The following is a 27,821-nucleotide window of genomic DNA, read 5'->3' on the forward strand; positions in this document are numbered from 1 at the left end:
ACAGCTGTGCTTTCTGTCACTAACCAAATACATAAGACTTCAGCTGGTCACAACACGCCACAGTAAATGTACATCTGTCACCGAGTCAGAAATCCTTTTTGAACACACCTGCTAGATAATCCGGAAACAAAGAGCAGACGCCTAGCATCTTAGCATCCTGTGAAACAACACTTATCTTAAACCCTTTACTTTTCTCTTTATTTAAGACAACCTGCTAATTAACATGCTGCACACTATGCAGAATGCACGCTTACAATTTTAACGTGTTAATATTCAGTTAATAAGCCAAAACTATGAACCTTACTTTCCAATAGCAATTCAGTTCAGCTAAATTTGAAATAATTTATGCTTTTCTGTTATAAATAACACCTAAGACACATTTTTATTTTAAATATTTGAGGTAATTTCATAATATCCTGTGTGTCATGGTCTAGACCCCTCATACTGCCAATGCCTACATCCAATTCTACTGCTCTTATTTCGCTGCTCAATCAGCTGCACTTGTTTGAGTGATATGCAGACTGATTCGATTGGTGTGTTGAAAAAGAGCTCAGGTAATTTTATTTTCATCTTTAAACATTTTCTAAATATGATTTCATAAGCCTCAGGAGAGGAGGAACACTGATTTGATGTCTACTTAGTATCTGAAAAATATTCAGTGCCGACACCTCAAAGTTCTGCCATTAAAGATTTTCACTTCACACCTAAGGTGTGTAAAATGTGTAAAGAATTATAATTCAGCCTTACGGAGAAGTTAATTTTAACACGACTGGACTTTTTAAGGATCTAGGAATGGATAGAAAACAATAAGATCAAGTGAAAGTCAACTCCTCTTTGGCATTACATCTTAAAAGTGATACAAACCAAACTGTCTGGACTTGGATAATGGTGATAATATGCTGTGAGGATTAGTCGCAATAAAAAAGCCAAAGCAGAGACACCCAATATAGATCTTGGCTTATCTAGCAATAGCTTATATTTCATACATAAAACATGACAGAAATGGGAATAACAACCACCACACTGAGCATGTGAGGAAACACTAAGGCTTTTAAATAGAAAGCGTACTGCTCTGCTGAGGCCGTCACTGCAGAGATGTCTTTGGCTCGGTCAATATTTCAGTCTCTCCAATGTTCTATCTAGTTAATCCTGTCAATGCCACACCAGGGGGGTGTGGAACAGCCAGTGCTTTGTGTTGGAGAGAAGCATGTGAAAATGGAGATAAAAATGTAATATGGAAAATTTGTGAGGTGCTAAACCCATCACGTGTCACTCCAGTACTGCAGGACCGCCGTTACCATCTCTTTCCACATCCATCCATCCGTCCGTCGAACCCCATCCCCCCCCTCTACCCTGACACAACGTTGCTGTATTATTGATTCCTGCATCATTCAAGGCTTTTCAACACTGGATCCTCTTCCAACCCACAGAGATGTTTACACAGACCGATTAAATGAAGTCCTGGTTAAAGGGCTGATTCACAACTCCGTGTGTGCATGGGAATAAGCTAGTTTGGGGAAATTTATCGTCTCAGGAAATTCTGCTCATCTACAGAAAGTGAGGGGAAAAATAGCTGTGAATGATACGAATGCAGCATCTTGATCAGTCCATCTCTGCAGATAGGTTTTGTATTATAACGAAAACCTCATTGATTATCCTCCATCCCATTCTGATGAGGCATTGTTTTTCTTCTACAACAAAAACAACCGAGACAAACTACACCTGAATTATTAAGAGATTCTCATTTTGAACATCTAGTCATATAAAGATTCAAACAGCATAAAGCAAGGGCCATGCTGTGTTTAATGTTAAATTCAGTAGACATGGCGGTGTGTATACAATTCTTATTTATTATTTTAAATGCAGATGGGTGGAAAGGTTACAAAGTGGCTGTGTTTCTATTGGCCCGGTTTGCCCTCCATAACAAACTCCACCACCTTTCCATCCCTCCACCCAGGCACAACTTCCGCTAGCTGCAACGCTTCAACAGGGGACTAATTGTACAGCTACTCCATGAGAGAGTGTATGTGTGTGTGTGTGCCTGAACCCTGAAAGCTTGAATCACACCCATTCTGCAGACATTGAGAGTTACCATAGAAACGAGGAGATGGGTTTATTCTCCCCATGCTACAGAGCCTCTTGCACATGATACAGTAAATATGCACACACAAACACAAGCGCACACATACCGGTAAGCTCTCATGACCACTGCAGACTGCAACAATTAGGAGATCAAAAAGGTTATTTCCCCACCAGCAAAGGGAAGAAACATCCTTCTGCTTTTTCTCGTGTAAACATCCATATTCAAACGCAGATAAGTCATCGCACTTACACAAGATCTCACTGCATCCCCCTGAAGTGAATCAATGCAAAGAAAGCTTTTTCAACAGGACTATAAAAAGGGTTTAGGAAGCAAGCCATTATCACTTCAGGTCTCTACAGGAAATCCAACTGGCGCTTCCAAGAAGAGGTGGGTAAGCTGGTAAAGATATACAAACACACCAGCTGCCAAAAACCAACTAAATTAATTTAAATAATTGCACTATTATAGCATCAAGTGAGAAAGAAAAAATAAAACTCAAGTCAACAAACTTTCTACTTTAATGGCAAATTAAAATTTCTCATAAGATTATTCAATATGATAAAGGTTTCTCACTTGAGAGAACCCAAAAGGCAGATGGGCACCTGATCTTTTACACGAGGAGGTGGAGGAAGCTGGTCATTAGTATCTAGTTTCTTTTGTGTTTCTATGGCATCTATTAGCTAGAAAATGTGTTTTACAACACAGCCCGGAGGCACAACGAATAGAGTGGTTGTGGCAGGTGGGCAGGGGAAGCCTGACCTCTCCAAATTCAACCCATCACCCAAGGGCTCCGCTTCACACTGGCTGGAAAAGTTCACACAATCACAATCTATCCAAGTCAAGGCTGCTAGTATTCTCTAGCATGACACATTTTAATAAACCTTTGAAGCCAAAAAAATAAATAAATATTTGCCTTTAATACTCAGTCTCAAGTCACATGGCTCTGCATGCACCCTGATTGGCATGAATGGAACCCAACACAAACAGTGACTGTAACTTTAAACTACAAACAGATGGTTACATTTCACACAGATGTTCTCAAATTGACAACTAAAGACACGAACAGAGATAATTGGTCAATTTTAACCATGTTCAAAAAAAGCTGGCAGATAATCTTTAGTCTTGCTTTGTTGCTAGTGCTGCAGCGTGATTTCCTTTATTTATGTTTTAGTTACACACTCGCTCCCGAGAAGGCAGCGGTAGTCGTTAGACGTAAACAGTCGACTGAATGCAAACGTATTCATTTGGCTGAATATAAATCATCAATGAAATCAACATGAAGGGATTTAGTTTATATTCCAGGCATTCATTATTTGTTCAGCAAAACAAGAACCCAGCTTGACGTTTCCCCTTATTACTGTGAAATGGTTCCATTTGAGTACATGGGAACCACCGCCATATCATTACTGCCACTAATTCCGCTTCAAAACAAACACAAACTAACTGCATGCAGACATATTCAGCTCCAAGTGAAGGCTGGGATTGCGTGATGATATACGTGGGCCGTAATTTGTGCCAAAGTTAAACAAACTAAACATGCAGTGGAACAAATGGTACTATTATTCTACAGACGAGTCCAGGAATCACTGAATGTACTTCTCTAAAGCATCTCTTTAAAAAAAAAACAAAAAAACACTTGATTTAGAAATGCATGTTATTAGGAATGTCGATCAGGATTCATTTTATATGGGAAGTTGAATTTAATAAAAGGATTCAGAAATGCCTTGATCAGGATCTCGATTCAATCAATGAAGTGTTCTGACAAGAAATAAAACATAAAAGACAAGCTAATCCAAAGAATGTCCTCCTCAGTCGAGCTTGTAGATAATTTAGAAGTTCTGCCAAGTCCCATCTACTGCTAAAGTAGCAAAAGTTAGAGGAGACCACTTGTCATCCTCTTCTCACTAAATCAGACCGAAAATCATTCAGTATCATTAAATATTCAGCTTAAGTCATATCAAATACATTTTCTAAGAAGGTATGCTGCTTCTCATAACCAAGCTGTAGAGATTAAGTTCATGCAGACTTATTGTGCTAATTGTTTTAATATTAAGTAAGTAAATAAAAAGGTCACATCAGTAGGTCTGGCTACTGAAATCCATTGCTACACTATAAGCCTTAAAAGTTAATTAAATGAACGTGGTTTTATATCAAACTGTGATCTTTGCTGAAATTCAGGACCAAAGCAAATAGATGGTCACTGAAGAAATGATCATCTGCTTATTATTTCTACAAATAAATAGACTTCCAGGATAGATTCATATAGATACTGTATAGCTATATAGTATATATGAAAAACCCTAGCTAGTTAGCTGACAACAAAAAAAACTCAGACTAGCATGTGACTTTGCATGACGACATGCAGTTAGCCTGCAGCTGTCAGCTTGTGCCCTAATAAACCGGTTTGTTTAACTACTGATGCTGGAATGTCAAAAAAGGAACAGACAGGCTTTTGCAGCACATGCGGCACACTGTGGCGTGTGAAATACGGCAATAAAATACATGTTGAATAAAAGGTTAGACTAGGGTAACGTCAGCAATTTAATAGGGGTCTATAAGCATTTGAAACAAATGAAGGGTCTAAAACTGAAGTTTAACCAAGATTTATCAGCCAAGTTGCAATCCTGCCAACATAGTAAACCAGTACGAAGCATCAAGCAGTTTTCATAAGCCACCATGCGATATTCAGACTGATCCTTGCAGAGATTCAAGGCGAGACGTAGATTGCATGAAAAGGGTTCTCTGTTACCCGTTTAATAGTCAAAACACAGCCCCCAGCAGTTATGCCACACCTCAGACTGAAGAGATGGGAAAGAGGACAGACATGCTTTTGATTCAACCATAACATCTACAGCTTCAAAGATGGGACCACAGACAAACGTTACCATCTGAGAGAGAAACGTATGCAAGTTTTAACATTTCACAGATCACAAACTGTACAGCTATACACAGGACAAAAAGTTAAGATGACATGTGTCAGTCTGAATAGATAATTGTGACAGTGAGTGAGACCAGATTGTCTTTGAGAGTAACTTTAAAAACCACATAGTGGAGCTTAGAGAGAGAGAGAAAAAAAACAGAAGTTAATGCTCAAAGATTTGAGTTTGAGTTTATCTGGCTTAGGCTCTGTGCTACATTCTGCCTGAGAATGCCAAACCAAGGCCACTAAATTAAAAAGAGGCCCAGCATATATTTGGACAAACCACTGAGGCTACGAACCCTTCAGCAGACTAAGCCGTGCAAAAATCAAAGGAAAAATGACCAAGCAACCGTAAACGTTAATACACTGCTCCAAAATAGTGCTGAAATTTATGAAAATGTGTCCCATCTTACAGAAAATGGGACTTGAGCATTTTAACTTCCGTTAAAAAAAGAAAAAGGAAGGGGAAAAAAAGCGCAATACAATTTATACGGGGAGGCAGGTCACAGCTCCCCCAGTCTTGATCCGTTTACCAGATTCTGAAATCAAAGAGTAGAGCCTGTCTAGACGTAGACGACCTCCTACACAATACATCTTAACTGGGAGGAAAAAAAAAAAAAAGATTTTACACCAAAATGACACATGATGTGGAAACACACTCAGCTCAGCCCAAGAGAGCTCATTTTATGAAATGTAAGCCGTCATTATTGAATTTCTTGTCAACCTTCACTCTTCCTCTCATACGCTCTCAATACAAGCTCCTAAAATTACACACAGTACAGAGATGAGGGGAGGAAGAAAGAGGAGGGGGAGATGAAGGACAAAGAACAGACCCAGGAAAGGTCCTCAACTGTCTGCCTAGAAGAGTCCAACAAACTTAATGAATTAGGTTTCCTCCCGACACCAGAAGATCCTTCAGGGAGTTAGCAAAGGCTCAGATTTAATGAAGTCAAACAGCTTTTGACATCAGTGCATTTTATTTTGGTGGTATTTACAAAGTGCTGCTGACTTGCCTAAATCTTAAAATGAATTACTTTCCATTATCTCCCCCATTTTAATTAAAATTAAGTACTAAAAAGGAATTGTGCAATTGATGAGCGCTTTCTTTTAGTGCAGAGTAGAGTATTGAACAAGGAAATACATTAGAACAAGCACAGAATGAGTCTGGCTTTGCAGATATCCCTATGAAAAGAGAAGAACGAGTTTTTTGTAGAGGAAGTGATGACAAAATTCAAGTTTAAGACGATGGAGATGAAAATAAGAAAAATGTGTCACCATCTGCACAGCATGTGTTGTACCACCATCCACAGCAGATGAGCATCATAACTCTGCCTGGATCTCTGGGGTTTCGGTCCGTATTTGACAGAGAACATAAACAATAACAAATGTAAATAGAAATGGGCCTATGTCCTGAGATTTTAAAAATGTATGGCTTTCAAACTGCTTCTCGACTGGCTCCATCATTTACAAACATAATCTTACTTAGACAAATTATGCCATTTGAAAATATGTTTGGTTGTATAAATTAGGGATGCACAGATCCACTTTCTTCACATTCGATACCGACAAAGATGTTTGAGATTTACCATCAGCAGATACCGATCTGAGACAGAAAAGAAGTCCATAAAAACATTTCTTTATAAAAGAAAAAAAACCAAACAACAAAAAACACAGACATGAATGCAGTAAATTATACATTTGATAACTCTGCACCAATACAGCATACTTAAATACTTCAACTGCTTCACCAGCTTGGTCATACATGTAGAAACAACTCAACTTTAATTTGTTAAATCAGTTAAATTAGGAGTATAATGCATGCTGACAAAAACAATATATTGACTACCTAGGTCAAACATAAAAAAACTGCAACAAACCTTTGAGATAGTTCTGAAAATGCAATTAGGAATTCTAAATATGATGTAAAATAAATAATAAAGCACGATGTCGCTCAAGTCTATGCACCAAGCATAGAATTAGACTAAACAGATCTGCCCTTATGGATCATCATCATCATAGCCACTGATATTGGATCTAGAATTGTTTTCAATATTGGGACCAATACAGATATTAATATATATTCATTTTAAATGTTGACATCTACCACAGTGTACAAAGCCCATTAACAGCTCAACACATTTGGAATATACAGTCTTTCCAGCTCTCTGTGATATTTATACTGTAAACACTGATAATGAAGCAGCCCTATTTTTATTTTTATTTTTTTTGCTCAAATCTATTGAAATAGTAAAATGCTGATCTGATCCACTTTGTGTGCTCTCCACCCAGAATTTGTTTTGCTACTGGATTTATTGTAATTTCAAAAATAACAAGCAGGACATAGATGCATATAATCAGAATATTATTCTGATTATATTATTTCAGTAACTCAAGTCAATAAGTGAAACAGTTTATAGAAATTACACAGACTGATGTTTTAAAGCCGTCGTTTCTGTTAATGATGACAATTTTCCACCTGCATCTAATGAATACATCACATTTAAGTTTATAGTACATGAAACCAATAAAATCTATAATTGGTTTTTACTAAATATGACTATAAATAGAGAATAATAGCAAAAAAAAAAAAAGTTTCAATAAAATTTTTGCCTTCTACCTCGACTTTGGCATAAAACATGAATTGCATTCAATCAAGAAACCTTAAGGGAGCAATAAAGTCTTTGGAATGCCATCATGGGGCGGATGAACACATAGCCAGGGATTTAAACCCCATAGGTGGTCTCTGTGAGGCAGGGGCCTACAGACACAAGTGGCAGAACAATAGTGTGACCCGGAGGTCAACAGGGCGATGCAGACACAAATAGGCAGGATTAATCAAACGTCAAACATGAACAAGAGTTTCATTGTTGGTTCATAATGTCCCCCTAAATCTAAAACCATGCAAACCTGACAGCTGAATGGTTGAGAAAACGGCACCAGTTCAGCAATAACATGTTTAGACATTTCTCCACCGCCGTTTATCAAACACAGGAACCAAAACTAATTATTTAATTGGGCAGAATTAACATGCTAATTGTTCATTTTTTCTCCCCCCCAAACAATAAATGACAAAATTCTTAAGTCAGCTACTGAACTCAAAAACTTATTTGAGTCTAGAGCAGTTTGTTTTAACAACAATACAGCCAATTTACAATAAGAAGAGAAAAATCCCTAAATCTTTTCAGAATATGTTGCAACCTATTAAGAGGGTAAAGTGACTTAAAATTAAAACACAAATGTAACAATTCAACAGTTGTGCACAAAACTAACATTTTATGACTCCTTCAAATGCTACCATCACATAATTGCACTGGACTTGTCTTGTAGCTTACAGAGTCACAACATTGACCCTTGCTAATGCCTTTAACCTTTCCTGCTCTCATCCTCCACAGACTTTGAAGGTCTTAACCCAAGTAGCCACTTATAAAGGTTAATTCTGCTGGCAATTTGAAGCAGCCTAGTGGAGCTTTTAACATCATCAGCAAAACAATAGAGTGACTGTTTCCAAAAGACAATCTAAGAGTAATTAGCAGGATGTTTGCAATCAGTGAACAAAAAACTAACCAGTGATTACTTTTGATAAGTTGTGCTGAACTAAAAACTTTTCCTTACATTTTTAAAGTTGAGTGGTAATCTATTCATTTGCTTAAGTTCTGTTGGACCAGTGTCCTAAAAGCTGCAATACACCGGCCCTCCAGGACCAGACTTTGACATCACTGCCTTAATTTACCACACTGACGCAACAGCCTGTTAGGTCACAATCCACCGAGATGCCAAGCTATTCCAACAAAAATGATGACTCATGTTAAATACATATTGCAACATTTTGCTGTGATGGCTGCTTTTACATAGAAGTTATAGCAAATTACTGACTGGCATCGCGCTTTTTGGTCAAGACGGTACAGAAACGGGACAAACAAAACGACAAACCAAGCCAACAAGATCGCATCCGCCATTCCAGCTGACAACTGGCACGCTGAAAAAGACTTTGGACTTCGTAGGAACCCGCATCGCCTCACTGATACCATCTCTACATGTACCGGCAAAGCCAATTCCACCTTGAAAGAAAAACAAAAAACCTTTTTTCCTAAGCACTCTCATTTCGAATTTAATCATAGATTTACATTTCAATACAGAATCTGAAAGACATTGCTGCAAACAGGAATTTCTTCTGACCTGAATTTAGAGGTATCTCTAAATTCTTAGTGCGTTGACCCTTTTTTGTAATCTCCAGACAAGTCAGAGTACGTTTTGAAATAGACTTTTTTTTAAGTGACTCTTGATATAGAAGAAAAAGCAACTTCAGTGTAGAAGTGGTATAAAACATTCATTTTAACATTTTCTTTTCTTTCATGTCAAGTCGAGAACCAAACGGCAAAACCAAAATAAAAAGATTAGTTTCAAAAGTAGCAGCACATATATCTGCAAGCGCTCTACTTGAAATCATTTCACCAAAGTTTTATCCTTATTTCAGAAACCCATCTTAAAATTTCCTCTTCCGTAGTTTATTTTAGCAGAGATGAGAGGGAAACTGCAATTATGTTCTTTCTGATCAAGTGAAGATTAATCACGGCGTGAACAAAAACCAACATGTTTTGAAGCTTGCTGAGCTGATGCAAGCCTATGAAATAGAGAAAGGCTGATGACAAGATAAAACCTTCTTAGAGGAAACTGAGCACATCTCTTGCTTTCACTTCTGAGTTTTTCTTGTGAAAGTTTAGCTGCGTTCAAACAAATTCCAGATTAGTGTGTCAACTCGTTGAAAGGGATGACACTTGCACCGATGCTAAGATTTGAAATTAATGCAAGAGAGTCAGTGTAAGCAGCAGACATGTTGCTGCATCAATGTGTTTTACATTTCTGATGTCAGTTTAAATTTATGGAGCCATCTGAGTTCTGGATAATCTGGATACCACATCACACGCACTCACATCTGCAAATATCTTTTTGTTTATACAGCCAAGTAATTATGGGTATGTTCTTGTGTGGATCTATAAAAATATGTGTAAGTCAAGCAAAAGCTTGGATGGGAAATTTATTTGATTTGTGGGCTAACTGGTTGAAAACTATGAACCAAAACCACATAAAATGTGACACGTACAGAGAAATACAAAAACATATTAACCTAAGCAAGAAAACTGAACTTTTGATTAAGTAAAAGAAAAGCGTCTTACCTGATAGTAGGCTTTAATCTGCCTGATGAGAATAGAAAGGTTCTGAATGCGCAGTGTAGGGTCATTGTTTACTTTCTTGTTGGTCCTCTGCACTGTTGCTTTTGGATTTCTATATATAAGACAAGAAAATTAAATTTTATTTTATATACGTTTTCAAATATGGTACAACATAATGAGAAAACTCAAAAACATGATTATGTACAGCAAACCACACACTTTTAAAGGCAAAATAAAAAAAATAAAAAAATTAAATCGTTTCAGATCTAGAGAAGAAATGTAGACTCAAGGAAGACGCTACAAAGTAATACAAGCTGATTTTGCTACAAAGAGATATTAAAAGTGTCCATCATGTCCTGAGCAATGTGCTTTATCTTTTTAATTATTCTGGTTAGAAATCTTCTGTTGACCACGATGCTGACCAGGGGTCTTCCTGTGTTGTTTGAGAAACAACACAGAGACTCTTATAACACCGACATCAATGTAAAGTTCTATTTTTTCAAGTTAATTTTTTTTCATGAACTTCAAATCGACAATACATATCCACATTACGACCTAATTTTGAGTCAAATGCTTGATTTATCCTCTTAAAGCAGAAGGAGGAGGTGGGGTCAGATTGTTTATGAATGGATGGAAGCTTGCAGTGAGGCAGCAAAAGTGAAGTCAAGCATGTACTTGCATCATATTGCATATAGACATCTGATCTGTTGTACCATCCTATGTATAATAATTTACTTATTCATTTACTAATTCAAAGAAATAAAAAATTTAACTTTCTCAAAACTCAGAGTAGAAATGTATAATCAGTTTCTACTCAATTGCCTGCTTGTGGCTCATATAGATAGAAAACATGTTTTATATGTAGAAATATATAAAGGTCTAAAATGAACTGTTGCTTTCCAGAAACCTGCCAAGATGCTGAAACACGATTCCTTTAAATAAAGGCTATATGTTCCGCTTCCTTTTATTAGTAGGAAGTGGAACATTCATCAACATATTTCATGTATTTGATTTATAACCAGGAGTCTAAAAATATAATAAGCCTTAAAATTTAAGATGCCAAACAAGGCATGAATGTAAGTTTTACATAAAAAAAACCAACTAAACATTTTACCTAATTCAACAGGCTAAGTTTTGTATATGTCAATTAGCCTTAGGCCAGCCTTCACCCTAATACACACAGAAAAACATTAATGCTAATTGCAGAACACAGGGTTCTTTTAATTCTGGTCTAAATGAACCCCCATGTGACTGCTCCATCTCTCCCCTTCACACACACAGCCCCTTTCGAAGCCCATTGTGGGGGGTCTGTTTAACTCAGTAATTAAAATCACAGAGGAGGCTATAATCCTATCAGGGCGAGCAGGGTAATGTGGTGTGTGAGAGAAAAATGGCATTCCTTCATCGTCGTTGCAGTCAGCTGACAACATGACGGTCACAGAAACACAACCAAAACATCGCTTTGTGGATGCAGCCCCTAACCAGCATAGGGCGGCCTGACGCACTCTTTGATTAGTAGGCAAATAAATACAGAGACTTACAGCAGTAACGGCTGTCAAAAATACGCTTATTACCCCCACCCGCCCTTCTTAATCCGGCTGATACAGTAAACCTAACACTTTAAATACACGAAAAGATTAGGGATGACCAGCCGAAGCCAGTTCAATTGCCAGGAAGGTAGACAACTCTTGGGCCAGACGGCCGGTCAGTAAGCCAACCCGTTGGTGATGTCCGTCGTCGCCCCAGCCTCAGACCCCGGGGCCGCTGGGCCCCCTCCTCCCATGTCCCGCCTTTGATTGGCTGAGTGAGTTATGGAGTAGTGTTAACCTATATATGACAGGCTGAATTAGGCTCAGCTTGGGCAGCCACGCACATACACACAGACACAGAAACCGGCCTAAATGTGCGCACACATACACACAAAGAAAGAGAATGCAGGCTAGATTTGGCCACGTGTTGGAGCTAGGGATTATAAGCTGTACAGTCCAAGCACAGCGGGGCGGTGTGGGCTTGGCCCCTGAAGTGTGCCAGGCAACGCGAGCAGAGAAGCACTTAAGCCCAGTGTAGGTTAATAGTTCAGTTTGTGAAAATGAGAAAAGAAAATAGAACCTGGCACACACTAAAATGTCTAATCAGGATTTCGACAAGGATCTCAAATCTAATAATGTATATCCAAATTATTTTTGATACTGAAGTCTCGGAGTTGACAACAGAAACTGAATTATAAACAACTCTATAGAGAAAGTTACGACCTTAGCGTAAAATCTCCCTAGTTCAATAAACTACACTCACCAAGCGCTTGATTAGGTAGAGCCGTCTGCACATACAAATCCGTCAATCACACAGTTATGCTTCTAGATAAGGTGGCGATGACTCTGATGTTCCAACCAACCATCAGAATGCTTCAAGTAACTTTGAACCTTGCATGGTTATCGGTGCCAAGCAATTGGGTCTGGTCTCAGTATTTTAGAAAATGCTGATCTACTGGGATTTTTTTGTGCAATCTCAGGATTGCAATGAATTATGTGCAAACTGGTTGCTCGTTAATGCCATCTCTGAATGTAAAACTTGTCGAACCTTAAAGGAAGATGGGCAGTAAGACGCACCCAAATGCTACTTCTGTCAGTCAAGAACAGGAAACTGAGGCTGCCATTCAATCAGACAGGTGCCTGGTTTAATTAGCTTAAATCTCATCTGCAGTATTCAAATAATGGGGTGAAAAATTGGCATAAACAACATTCAGTCATCCGTTGTGACCTGTATTCATGGTTGAGGTCGGAGGCATAATTGCATGAGGGATACTTTCTAGGCACACTTTCAGCCCCTTATCAACTAAACCTCAAACACACCACAACCTACCTGGGCTTTGCTACTGACCTTTACAATCACAGTGTACTCATTTTCTAAAGGTTACTTCCAGCAGGATAATCCACCATGTTGCCAAGCTCCACTAATCTCAAACCCATTTCTTGAACACGACAGTGTTGTCGATACATCTCAAACCAATAGCGCGCCTTCGGGATGTGGTGGAATCGGAGGTTTGCGTCACAGACAAATCTGCAGCAACTGCCTGATGCCATCACGTCAATATAAACTGAAAACTGTCAGGTATGAAGGTTTAAAGGCTGGTCCAACTCGGTACTCGAAAGGTTTACTCGCTCATTTAATGCAAACTGTCGTATTTCCTATATTGTCTCTCTATCCACAATAGTGGCCTCTTAAGGAAAGCCTCTCCTTCATTTGGTTAGCAATAAATCTCATTTTTTGAACATGCTTACTAGTACAACTAAAACTGTTTGCATGTATTTGCACATCATAAAACAAAACAGATTGCTGAATTCCCAATCATTTATTTATGTACATTACCCATTGCCCAATTTTCTTGTTTTTGCTCCACATGAAGTCAATTGTATCCCATCTTTGTCTCCAAACTTCCATATGGCTTCTTCACTTTCGTTTCTTCCCCTCTTCACTGTATTAGTAGAAACTGGTACCATTGTGATAACAATAAAAGGGATGATAACTATTCATTACATATTTTCTAGGTGACTATACGACTCTGTGTGTCACAGCAATTATAGCCCTACAAATACAAATACTACTCTTGAAAAACATTGTCATTTGTAATGCGCTTCTTTACGACACTGGTCACATTTAGTGAATTATTAAGTTGTACAGAGAGTGTATATTCAAATGTATTGGTATTTATTGATGCTTTTATTGAACAAACAGAGAAAATAGTAAACTATTAACCCCGACAATAAGGACAGTTTTGGTGGGTTGTAAACATTAATTGGAATTCATTGTGACAACAAATCAAAATCCTTATAAGAAATCCAGTACAATAAATATGATAAATGTTCACCCCTAGTTGTGCTCATTTGTTATTCAGTCAGTATCTCATATGACCAAAATTACTTAAATTGTAATCCTGTGAATTTATTTGTACAGAGTATGAAATCCTTTTATGAGTGTAATTCTGCCTTAAATAAGTTGCTCCAAGTTCCTCTATGGAACAGAAATATTGTACCTGGTTAATAATTATCACAACCCTGCTGCTAATGCTCAATGTTAAGCTGCAATTAATGGAACTCAATAATCCTGCTGATGTTTTATAGTAAATGTCTTTGAGGGGAATATGGGGGGATTATATGTCCCCTAAGCCATTGGGAGGCTAGGAACAGATGGACAAAGTGTCGACTCTGCATCGACTGCAAAAAAAGCAGCATTAACAAATTAATGCAGATAACAGAAGACGACAAAAAGGAAATGTGAAAGTTAAATAATTAATCCAAGTGGATTTCTAGTTGGAAAAACGTCTGAAGGATATTGCATTGCAGTAAAGTAAGAGGATAACTCAGATTTGAAACTATAGGTTAAGCACTTCCTTGGTCATAAGGCTAACAGTGATTCGCTTTACCACAACTGTGTGTCAAGCTTTCTTCCCTTGAGGTCACAGCCGTAGTTTCCTAACAAGCATGATGCACATCCTGCCACTTTATAGACACAAAGGATCTGGCATGACTCAAAGATGACTGCGAGTGATTGACTGCGAGTGATACAAGATGAACATCAAACTCCACGTTCTGACAAAAATGCCTCGACTCCTCCTGTGCAGACAGTAGCAGTAAAAGAGGAGACAGCCCAGCAGCAGATAGCCCTGGCTCTCTTTTGTCAGAACAGGAATCTGAACTATGTATGCTATAATCTAGTCCATACAGGAAACAGAAGAAAGCAGAGGAGTGAAGTGATTGGGAACGACGAACTTTCCTGTCGTCCTTAGCTTCAGATTGAAGTGAAGATAGAAAAAATAATGAACCAATGACTCTGTTGACTACTTTCTTAAATACAATGTAGTGCATGAAGTTTTTCAGCATCTTCTTTTACTTTGTAGCCCATCAAGAAAAAAGCAATTATAGAAGGAATGACTTTCCAAGAGGGAGTTACAACTAATCTTCTGCTATAAACCATGAAACTAAATTAACTCTGCCATATTGATATGTGCCACAGTTGGAATATTCAGTACATATTTCCTATGTGGTTTTCCTGTGCCAATTGTACTAGTTATCAACTCGTTTCTGTTTAACATGCTAACTAACTAAATGAGTGATTGAATTTTGGGGTGCTTCCCATGTATTAAGCAGGGCTTTACAATAATATAAGCAGAACTTTTTCCTGATATCTGCCCTTCAAAAGCAAGGCAACCATCCTCATCATGTGCACAAAATTCTGCAATGTTTTCAAGTTTTTTTCTATTTCAAAAGAGAACATGTTTGGCTTAGTTTTAGGATTACAGAAGCATTACAGTAATACAAAGCAAAGTACACAAAATGAATAATAAAAAGTCTAGAAGATCATGAACAAAAGAGCAGTCTTCAAAAATCTGGGATTTAAATCTCTACTGCCAACACTTCTTATCTCAAACGCCTTTCAACAAATCACATCACACTCAAGTGATGACAGTCACAAGGACTAAGCTGCATGTATCATAGGGTTGTAACAAGGTCACGAGCCATGAGGTCATCGATTCCACTGTAAAGTGAATTCTGTGTTACAAAGTGTTTTCTTTTTAGTTGCTTTATGAGTGCAAACTGCCATGAAGAGTCCCAGATAAGCACCCTCCCCCAGACTATGTTTCCAGCTCTCATTTTCAAATAAGAAAGGAAGCAAAATGTGAGACAAACTGTTAGTAATCAAAGTAAGAATACCACTGATTAATGGCACAGAAGTTAACAAATGTTTCATGTTTTTCTTTAAGAAATTTTGCCAGAATTTTTCCATATCCAATTACGTTAAATGTGAAAGACTTAAAATAATCAAGCCTGAACGGGATAAATCAACACTTTACAGATATTCTTAAAAAAAAAAGAAAAAGACTTTTCTAATCTGTATTCTACTTGTAAAAACACAAACATCAGATGTAAACAAGAACAAACATCAAATGTGGACTAAAACTCCTCGGTCATTACAGACCTTACATGACAGTTTATGATTCATGAAACTTTTGCCGTGTTGAATAAAATAAAAAAACAGGGTGTTTTTTTTTACATCTTTTCCTTGTGAGGTGGCTTTTTCATGAGCATGCACTAACCCAAGTGTAGATCTGTGTACGTTTTACTGATTCTTAGATGCATATTGGTCTCGATAGTAATAATTCTGCATCAATGCGTAATCAATGAAAAATAAGAATAACTGTATTGTTTTACAGTTAAACCAAATGAAAAGAAGCACAGTTAATTTGGTAATGTAAAAATCATGTATGATGTTACTGTCAATAATCTTAAAAAAAAAAAAAAAAGTGTTGACCCATTGACAAAGAATGGCATCCACATAACATGAGCATGACAAGTTTCACTTTTAGGGTTTACGGTCAGGAACTCTGACCAAAACCTTTAAAGTAGTCTGATGTGGAACTTCTCCTTGTGCACAAGTAGAACAAAGGAATTGCTATGCATTTAAAATAATTGCCTCAACTTTACAATCAATGACTATTAGAGCAAAGAGAAGGTCACTGAGAGGAGCAACTTACTCATACCTCATCTGGAACACATTGCTGAATATGATGCACATCAGAGTGGAGTCAGAAAGGTTGATGTGCATCGAGATACAGCTAATGCTTGGCTCAAGAATTATGATTGAACCGTGACATCAACCAATAATAAACGGTCTACTGAAGCATGGCTAGGGACAATAAGTAGTGCCAGTAACTCACAAGAAGATTTGGACAGGTTTTATACAGACATCTAGACTAAGAGGTACAAAGAAGTTAAATAAAAACTAAACTCGGTTTTTGTGGTATTCTATTATACAGAACAGTACTGTTCGATGAAAATTGAAAACAGTGTGAAGCTGCTTAGAGGAAAATCTCTATTGCGTCGATTTTCTTTACAACAATTCCAATTGTTTCCCCAACAGTCTGAAGAAGATGGAATAAACGGTTCGCTGAAGGGGCCAGCAGGCCAGCACTGCTCCACAGAACTGCCAAGAAAACAGATTTCAGACATGCAGCGTGTCTGACAATTTTTAACTGGCACCTTCTCCCCCGAGCGTGGAAGCCAATTGGTATGACAGCAGAACGGAGGCAATGTAATTGGCTGGATGATGTCAGTCACACGAGGGCACAAGGGGAGGGGTCCCTGTGCCATCTGGGTGTCCGTCAGCAAACCGTTAGATAATCCCGGGGTCCGTCTACGCTCTCCCGTGCTGTCCTGATGACAACTGCTGCTAGTTGATTTGCCCCGTTTTTGGATCGGTGACACATTCATACAACGCTGCAGCTCATACTGGAACAACTGACTCCATCAGCAAAACATTAACTTTAATATTCTTTTCTTAAAGAAATAAAAAGGGATTCAAGAGGAATTTTTCTTTATTTTGTAAATACATTATTGCATGTTAGGGGTGGGTGAGAATTCAGTCACAATACTTTGTGGTATTATTGTGATATTGATGAAGATTATGATTAATTTTCTTTTTGGAAACTATGGCACTCCATGGAAACTCAATCATAGCATTAAAACACTTAATTCTTGAAAAACATTCCCATTTAAAACAGGCTTCTTCGCATTAATGTGAAAATTTGGGCCAATAGCAATATCCAATATTAATATTGCTGTTAATGCCAATAAACAATTTTATATTTATTTTGAGAAAAATGACCAGGAACAGACGGCCACAAGATAAAAGTAAATATTGTTTGTTCACATCGGATCGACACAAAACATTTTAAAAACTGACGAAAATCAACCGATACCGATATTAGTGCCGATATAGCGTGAATCCCTTCTGCATTTAATCATATTTTCAAATTTACTGATATTTAATGAGGCTTTTGTGGAACAGTGGAGAAAATAGCAGAAAAAATTTCCAATCGTGCTGTCAGTTTTGTCTTGCATTTATCATGAAGATTCTTATAAGAAATTTTTTGCAGTAAATGATCAACGATATAAAAACTGCCCACCCCATCTGCAAGTTAAATGCGTATTTTGAAATCGAGCACTGGGCACATTATTTTCGTAATAAATAGAAGTATTTGCAGGATACCAACATAAAAAAAAAACATTTTAAACCAACTGGATCAACAACACTACCAAAGAAGAGGTGGGGGAGATAAAATTTAAGGTATAGGAGTTTAGCATATGATTAAACCAAATTAATCAATGTCCACCTTCAGGCCTTCCAATATGTTGAAAAAAAAAAAAAAACTACCACGCACCACAAAACTAACTAACAATGACAGAATAAGGGCAGCGAGACATAGATAAACTACAGTTACAATGTTTCTGTCAACAAACTTGGGACAAAGAAGGAAAAGGAAAAGTTGAAGCGTCTGTGCAGAAGCTGAAAATATTTTCTGCTACCTGAGCTCCTTGTTGTTCAGACACATTTCTCGTAAATCGAGGAAGCAGACAAAGAGCGTGCAGTTTCACCAACAACTTCTAACCAGTACTGAAGGCCTTTGTGTGGGAGGGCGGCTGGGCCAGACAACTACCAACAGCTGCCTCAGTCCATAACCAAATGCACAGGGAATGGAAAAAAAAAAAAAAAGTATCCACAAATCCACACACCCACGCAAACAGAAGCCTTACAGAAATTCATGCACACAAACACACAGTGCTGCCTCTGTCTGGCTATCTCTGGTATCCTGTAAGGCAATCCCCAAACCAGTAACACTTCATTTCAGTTCAGTGCTGTCCTTTCCAGAATCACTAAACCATCAACAGAAAAATTTTAATTTCCACAGCATACATTTATAGACAGAAATTCTAACTGCATCTCATTTTTTTATCCTTGAAAGCTTGAGCTAAGGAGCTGTCATGAGGTTGCCGTTGTACAATTAGCATTTCAAACACTTTGTTTCCTTTTTCCGGGATGCATCATCGTGTCAAAGGTGGTTATCCTTTAGATTTTGGCAGAATTTCCCCCATGTCTGTTCCTCATCCAACCCTTCCCCCCAAAATCCTTCCGCTTGCCAATTTCCGTCGGCCCCACAGGGGAAAAAATGATCTGAAAATATCACGGACATGTTCTGTTTTTGCACAAGCAACGTGTAAACAAGAAAGGGCCGACCTAAAAAGAGCCTTCCTAAACATTTTCTCCTTTGAAACAACTCAGTCAGTCAAGGCAGCCTGAAAGGGGGAGGAGAAAAACAAGTACTAGAGGGTGAGATGGAAGAGGCTGCTTTAACTTGATTCATCTTAGCTGACTGATCGCCAGAGCAGCGGGAGGTCAGGGACTTAGGAAGGAGGCGACGGCAGGAGAAAGAGGTTGTCATCAAATGACAGGAAACAGCCAGCGGGGTTAATGAGTTTTTTGTGCAACAAAGGGATCCTACACATATTTATACTTTTCTAAACCAAGGCTGTTCAAACCAATTGAAAAATCTCTTCCTTCTTAACGAAATGTAAACAAATATGAAGTGATGTCAGATTTTAGCAGGACTTCACTTTTGTTGTTGGTAAAAGACCACAAGACATTTCGCCTACTAGCGCTAGAGACGCGAATTTGTTTTGGTTATATTTACCCAAAATGTGCTGTGCTATAGCCCACTTCCTGCTTTAGGAGCGGTCTCTGGTCAGCTTGCATTAACGTATGAATTCAAACCACGCCAGAGTTCACTTCAACCGAATTAAGACCAGAGTTTGCTTTTTTGGTCTGCATGAGAGTCTGATTGATCATTCACACCTCTCCAAAAGAACCGGACTTTCTAGGAAAACTAGAGTTGCATTGCAGTGGACCAAGCATGTTTTCTGTCCTTTTTATCCTTTCTTTCTGAAAATGCACCATGGGTGAATGGATTAAGAAATAAACTTCCTAAATACAAACGTTTTTGTATTTAAAATCGTCTGTACACTTCTTCCAATGTCAACACAGCTCTTGATAATTGCATTAAATACCTGTATTCAAATATCTTATATCAAGGCTAAAATACTGCTTTTGTGTTTTTTTTCTCTTTGCATTCTATATATTTTTATTTCTTTATACGTTATTTTACTTTTATAACAAACACTTGCGATCCTCTTTATGTACTGTAACTATTGCCAAACTGGCAAGACTTTGACTCAAACTGATGGGAGGCGACACAAGATGTGCCACACTTAATCCCCTCCTGCAAAGTGACGATCCCTTCGACTGGGAGAAGCCATGGCTGAATACTCCCTAAGACTGGCAAGCAGGATAAAATGCTGACAGTGTAAAGCCTGGTATTAGCGGAAAAATCTTTAAAAAAAAAAAAAAAAAAAAAAGAATGAATATGGAAAATCCTAATAGCAGGAAGTAGCAGCCTGGAGCCAGACAAAGGAGTGGAAATCCGTCTCCTATCATGCCGTATGCATAATTCAGTGAGTGGAAAGAGACAAATTCGACATGTAATGCTCCCCTCAACGCCAAGAAACGGAGCAAACAGTCTAATTCTGCTTTAATTGGATAAAAAAACAAACATGTGCTTTTGGGTCTCCCTCCATCACCCGCTTGCATGTTTTTTTTTTCCCCAAATCCAGATTCTCTGCAGATACTAAGTGGTTCTCATGCTTAAGGCTACTATTTGCAGACTAATCTGTAACACAGCAGGGAGCTACCTCAAGAAGCCAGGGTATCTTCCAAACTACTGCAAATGACAGAGTAGTGCGAAGGAAAAAGAAGAAAAAAAAAGCATTTGAAAGTGGAGCAGCATGCTGCAGCCATGCACCACAGATTGGAGATGCAACAATCAATTGGACAGAGATTGGAATAAGCTCATTTTTCCTTCATCAGCTCTGATCAGATTGGCAGTCCCTTGTTCATTAAGCCCAATAAATCTTGCAATTTTTGTTCCATCAATGCACCAACCAATAGGATGTACTACAACCCATCCTCACTGCATCCAAAACACAGCTGCATTCAAAAGTAACCTGCATTCAGTATCTAGCGTGGAGTAAAATCCTGGCATTTGAAAGTTGTGAAGATGTGCATCCATAAAACAGGGCAGAAATGCACCGACCAATCAGACACAGAGCGTACTCCCTGACCGGTGATTTACAGATTTGTTTTTCCCCTAATGCAGTAAAATGTCACTATTCTTGAAGAAATTTATCAACCAAAAGCATCTTTTATGATTCACCATGAATGGTTAGAATAAATTGGAATAATCATACAATTTCTTCATTTTATGTTGGATTCAGAACCAACAGCTCCATCAAAGAACCTACAGCAGTTTTTCATATGCATCACAGTCCTTAAAGGGACAAAATTGAAATAAGCAGTTTAAATTGACAAAAAAAAAAAAAAAAACAAGAACAAGAACAAATGGGCGCAGAAAGGCTCAAAAAGGAGCCTTGCAAGAACACTTTTGACTGTGCATTGCACCCAAAACAGTGTCCCTTTGTGAGTACCCTACATTCAATTCAACAACTCGACAGAGGCTGCAGTTGTTTTAATTTGCTCAACGGGATGACCCTAAAAAAACGGAGAAAAAAGGCCTGAGGGTTAGTGTCGTTTTAACCCCTCACCACAATGTAAATGATCGCAGAAAACGGCCACAATATACACACACACACACACAACACCCCGACTATAAATCTAGTTTCGCATGCCCTCATTTGGCTAATTCTGTCCCTCGATGTAGGCCAAAGAAGAGGGACAGATGGGAATGTCTCCCTTCCTGTCAAATCACTTACATCTCAAACATGATCTCGTTCAGGTAAATCCCATCCACCAACTCGATGTATTCCAACAATTTACTGCCATCGGTCACCGTCGAGTGCCCAACACTCTTTACCTGTAAAAAATAGAAATGGAAAATAAAAGTCCAAATTAACATAAAGAAAAACAAAACAGTGTGATAAATTTTGAGAGTACATGCGAATATTTAATTGAGGGGGGGTCCTCCTTACCCAGCAGACCAGAGGCGTGAGCATGAACTGCTCCAGCAGTGGGGTGAAAACCTCGTTTTCCATATTCTTTTGGTGCCCTTTATGTCAGCTGATATGTGGAGGGAAATATGAGTGAAATATGCATTCATTTACATTCCGCTCATGTTGCTTATTCGACCTTTATTTGGGCTGAAACAAAGCCAAGAAAAAGGGTTTCTTCAAGAAGAAGGGGGAGAAAAAAAACCCGTTAATCCTCAATCTTCTCGACACGACCCAGCTGTGTCAGATGCCAATGAAGGGGCTTGGCTTCCTCTCAGGAAAAAAAAAAAAAAAAAAGAGAGAGAGAGGCATGGAATCACATTTTTCAAAATTAAAACATTAAAAAACGAAGGTATTCTGTGATGCAAGGTCAGCCGGGTTCAGCTAGCTCGGCACAAAAGCGGCGAACCTGTGCCAGGTAAGCTAACTGTGGACCGTTAGTGGCAGAAGATTTCAGCACACGGGAGTAATATTCATCCGAGACGGTTAATTAAAGGGGAAATATCCTGCAGCGAGGCAAATATACATATAAAAATCCTGATGTTTAAGGTCCTCCTTTTCGGGTTGTCGGTTCTCTTCTCGTATTTGTCAATAAAGTGACTTCCAGACGTGGGCTGCAGTCTGACTCCTTTCAAACGCCGAACACTAACTGAGCTGAAGAGTTGAGAGGATGACTGGAGGACACGAAGAACCGCCTCCCTGATCGCCAAGCATCTCCCTCCGCCCTCCCTGCTCAAAGAAAACTAGGGCATGGATCAAAGCATCCTCTTTCTGTTCAAATTTCCTCTGAGTCACTGCAAGGAATACTTCATAGTCAACACTTTATTATGCAAGTAATTTTTATTTATTAGTCTCCAGCAGAATGTGTGGAAAGGAAGCAAGCCAGCTCTTTTTCTGAATAAAAAGCTGTTTATAATCGCTCCACTGGCATAATTTAGATCTTAATGAATATGCAATTGCTTATTGCAGTTCTTTTTAAGCATGCATAGAGGTCATCCTTATTACCCTCTTTGTCTGCATCAATTGCGTGCAGTGTAGGAGTAAACGCAATGATGCTACTGACACCTGGTGGGTAAACACCGAACTCATACAGTGGTGGACACGTGTTGGCATCCTTGTATATGGAATAAATTCATATTTTTCTTTTAGTAGCATAATCTTACGCTGAAAATGTAAGAACTTCTAATTTGGATACCAGGGCCGGAATTACAGCGACGAGGGCCCCTGGGCTTCGGAGTTTTGGTGCCCTGTGTCCACCAAAGAAAACATCAGTGTATGTGAACCGATGTATGGTAGGTTTAATGCCCTGAATAATCTCCAAATGAAACTTCAAAGGATGGGGCACATTTCATCTCCTAAATCTTGTGCTTATTTAACTCTATGGCGAAATTGCACTGTATGTTGGGGGGGAAAAAATCATATCCGTGGTCATTTAGCTTAAGACTATCAGTCAAAAATAATCACATTGAATAAAAGAAGCAAGTCATGACTAAATTAAGTGGATTTAATTTGGACTCTGAAGGAAACTGTTCAACAGGGAGTCACTGTCATGCAAGGCTAAACTGTCAGAAACTTCTTGGGATTTGAGACACCTACTTGATGAACGGCTCTGATTGTGTGAAAACGGAGCAGAGGTCATGTGGCAAAACAGCCAATAAAAAGGCAATCGCTGATATGGGAATTTGGGAAACAGAGTTTCCCAATTGTGTAGTTTGAATAAAGGCATAAGAGATCAGCTAAAACTGTCACTTTAGGCAGCCTTTCCACAGAAATAGTTCTCACTTGCATTCATTATAGCAGACAGTGTTGTCCGTGCTCGTGCCTGAGCATGTGCAGTCAGTTGAAATGGTAAACATGCATTGAAAACTAGATAAATCCTAATTTCCAATGTTGGATAAAACAAAAAAATGTGTGCGTGTGAGTGCGTCCACGTGTGTATGCATGTGGGTATACTGCTGTTGCAAGAGGATTAGATTCTATGAGTTTTAAAGTAAATGACCTAAATACAAGAATATACCACACTTTACAGATTTTTATCTGCTGTAGATTTTCTAAAAACATGCATTGCTGTCATTAAAACTCCCAACAAAGTCCTGTTTGGATTGGTGTATTACATAAAATCCCAACGGAGTACCTTAAAACGTAGTTAAAATGTGACAAATTGTGGAAAACTTAAAAGGCTGCAAACACTTTTTGCACAAGATATTGTCATTTTCCTTGTGTGAAACAAAAGCTTTTGAACATCTGCAAATGAAGTACTTTATTTCAATATATTAAAGTATATATTTAAGTACATTAATTCCCCCTTTTCTAGGGCGCCCACACACATCTCTTACTTACCCCCCCCTCCCCCCATCTCTTTAGCAGACAATTAAACTGTGACGCACCTAATGAAAACCTTTCATTGCTGGTGTCGCTGCAGCTTACCCACACAGCAGCCGGAACACAGTCATTTTCTGCTCCGTCACTGCGGAGGCGTACGGTTTTAAGCTCAGGGGGTTTGTTTGTTATTGTGCGTTAGCGTTTGTGTGGATCTCTGTGGAATTCATCATCATTAACTCTACCGAACGGGGCCTTTGTTCCATCCCCGTCAACATCTGTTGCTCACGATGCTTTCAAGGACTTTCCCAAAGCAGCTTCAGCTTTCATCTGATGAATCAGGGAGTTTATAGACCCGCCGCCACATTCCTCACTTGCAGCATGATAGAAGCAGGGCTCACTGTAAGCCCACCGATCTGATTTTGATTTTCCTTCTGCGGCATAGTGAAATGCTCTTATTCTCTTAAAAGTTAGTTTTGTCAATTAAATCCATTATTTCTGGAGCAGCGTTGCTCGCTGACTAAGAATCGCTGACTAAGAACCTGGATGACCTCAAACCCCTCTCACTGGAGAAATTCTCTTGAGTTATTTTACAAGAAGTTACAAGTTACCACAAGCATTTTTATTTGGAGCTGGTTCTGCACAGCGGTTCTGGCTACGGTCGAGTGGAATTTTCATTTTTCCTGCAGTGACATTTAACCCACAATAATCTTCCCTGCGTACTGGAAGTTCTTGTTTTGGAGTTAAACAAGGAAGTTCAAAATGTGGCCTGTTGAAACATAAGTTTTATGAGCTTTGAATTAAGACTTAAAACATTTTTGCTATGTGAAAAGCTGAGCAAGTTCTTGCAGTGCCAAAATGTAATAAATAAAATGAAGTTAAAAAAAGTGATCTGCCAACAATTAATTGAAAGATATATTAGATACATCATTGAATATGAAATTAGTTAATAAAGAAATCAAATTCAGTTCAAATCAAATCATGTTATTGACTTTTTTTTTCATTTTTACTTTACATCATGAATAATTCAAATTTCTCAGACTCGTCAAATAAATCCTAACATCTGGTTAGATAATCAGTCCACTTCACACTTAAATTAAAATGATTTAAAGACAATATTGTATAAACAAATTTAAATTTGAAGGTTTATTAAGGTTTGAAGGTCAACCAGAGGACATTTGTAGACTATTTTTACTGAAATATTAGGAGTATGGCTGTAAAATGTTTTATATCCAGGATTGTACATGAAAATAAAAATCTAAATGTATGACTACACGGTTATGGAGTCCTGAAAAAAACAAAACAAAAAAAAAACCCTGCAGCCGCCACACATATACATTACCCATGGATCCCATTGAGAAAACACAGTTACTAAATTATTTATATGTGTCACTTCAGTGTTTGCTCATAAGGCGACTCTGACGTCCACTCTGTCTTTGACCTGCCATGTTGTCATAGGAAATCAACTCTCAGAGGATCCATTCAAAATCAAGATGGATGCTCCCAGTCAGGTCAAGACTGCGTAGCAATAAATGGCCATGCACATGAAATATGTTATATTCTGCTAGGACGCTGAGATATAATGCCACAGCATGAAAATGACTGAAAAGTAATTTATTCCCACCCAAAAATGTATCTTTTTATTTCATTTAATGTGTTTTTAAAATCGGTTACCAAACTATGAACTATAATCTCTGGATTTAAGTCACATTTGAGATTTATTAAAGCTTATGCAATGTTACCGTATCAAATATTATTCATATTTGGGATTGATATGTGAAAAAATTATTATTATTATTTTTTGTTACATTTAAATGTTTCAGATTATAAAAGAAATCTCAATACCAGAGAAAATATAAATAAAAAAATGCAATTTTCAAGCAATGATTTTAATTATCAGAGGAAAATGAAACCAGTTAACTGTTTGCTGCAAAAACTCTCATCAGGTATTTGCGATAATTGCCTATGAGTCATACATTGTTGTGAAGGAGTTTTGGAGTTCGTGTACATGTTTTATTTCAGCTATATTGGTCATGGCACACTATCAAAATCAGATTGAAGCCCAGACTTTGACTAGGCCACTCTAAAATCTTAACTTAGCTTTTTTTCTCTCCCCCAAATCATTCAGAGGACTTGTTGCTGCTCCACAGACAATAGTCCAGTTCTGAGAGGCTAGATTTTCTGCTTTGAGGCTTTCTGCTAAAGAGAAGAATTCATGGTTCCATTTGCTCTTTGTAAGTCATCTGGGTCCTGAAGCGGCAAAATGCCCCCAGATCATGACACTACTACCACCGTGTTGGACTGTAGGTGTAATATTCTTCTTCTGAATTACTGCTGTACATTTCTCTCATCAGTTCAAGGAACCATTTCTCTTAAGTTGTAAGGATCATAAAGAGATGTTTGGTAAATGTCAGATACAACTTTGAGTTCTTTTTGGTCAGCAGTTTTGGTTTTGGTCTTGAAATAGGAATAATTTTATCCCAGTTTTTTTTTAATCATTGTTAAATTGTGAACGCTGACCTTAACTGAGGGAAGTGAGGTCTGCAATGCTTTTGTAACCTTTGCCAGACTGATAAATGTTTAAAGACAATTATTTCTTAGGATTCGGACACTGTGCATTGCTTTTTGAAATATCTTGGCCTACTTCGTGTTGTCTGAGAGGTTCTCTTTAAGTGATTTCTGGAGTTCTGATCTGATATTTTTAGACACCTTTGATGCTGGGAGATTTGTACAACTGTATTCCTCCAAATGCACAAATCTTTCAACAGTTCTTTCTTTCTTTCTTTCTTTTTTTTACATTCATCCGAGAGGGGAGCGATGTGGAAGTTTGCCATCTGCCACAATGTAATTATCACGCTTCTGACAAAGAAAATCATGTCCTACCAGTTCAGGGTGCCAAGAGCTGTCTATCTGACTTCTATCATGCCTTTGCATGTCAGTTAGATCATTCACAGGGATTTTATTACTACACAAGGAGCAATAAAACCTCACTACAGAGAGTACTATGATACAAACTGAGCATCATTGATGATAAAACTTTCTTCGCCTAAGGATGAGGTCCTCTTGGAATAGCAGATCAAACCTGGTGAGTTACAAACAAAATGTATTGCAAGTCTGCACACATGCATTTGTTCACCGAATTCTTATAGGAGAGATAATCTCCATGTACATGTGCAGCTTGTTCAATGTTGCAGCCTGACAACTACAAATTCATGCAAGCCCTCTGAGTATTGAAGGGGTGAAAACATGCAGACGCTTAAGTTTGCACGGGTCAATGGGCACTTCCACAACCCCCAACCATATATGTCATATTTTATTGCCATTTTGTATCTTTAAGTAAGAAACTTGTGAGTGTTTATTTTAGTCTCAGCTCCCCACAAAAACATGTAATACTCTTATGTGGGAAAGGATTGTTTTTGATGAAGCTGCATACTGAACAT

The 27,821-nt window shown here is 38.2% G+C and overlaps 1 protein-coding gene across 1 annotated transcript in view; it reads right to left on the reverse strand.

The window, feature by feature from the left end:
• The window catches only part of ccdc88ab (coiled-coil domain containing 88Ab), a 47,913-nt gene extending 25,167 nt beyond the window's left edge, over positions 1-22,746 (reverse strand). The window contains exons 1-3 of the mRNA XM_015017667.1: positions 22,045-22,746; positions 21,829-21,929; positions 10,178-10,286 (exon numbers count right to left, since the gene is read on the reverse strand). Coding sequence (XP_014873153.1) covers positions 10,178-10,286; positions 21,829-21,929; positions 22,045-22,107 — 273 coding nt within the window. The 5' untranslated portion in view covers positions 22,108-22,746. The remainder of the gene's footprint in view (positions 1-10,177; positions 10,287-21,828; positions 21,930-22,044) is intronic.
• Positions 22,747-27,821: the final 5,075 nt, after the last annotated feature.

The sequence above is a fragment of the Poecilia latipinna genome, unplaced genomic scaffold (genome assembly GCF_001443285.1).
Source record: "Poecilia latipinna isolate Pla-1442-1.1 unplaced genomic scaffold, P_latipinna-1.0 Scaffold2175, whole genome shotgun sequence".
Classification (NCBI taxonomy): domain Eukaryota; kingdom Metazoa; phylum Chordata; class Actinopteri; order Cyprinodontiformes; family Poeciliidae; genus Poecilia; species Poecilia latipinna.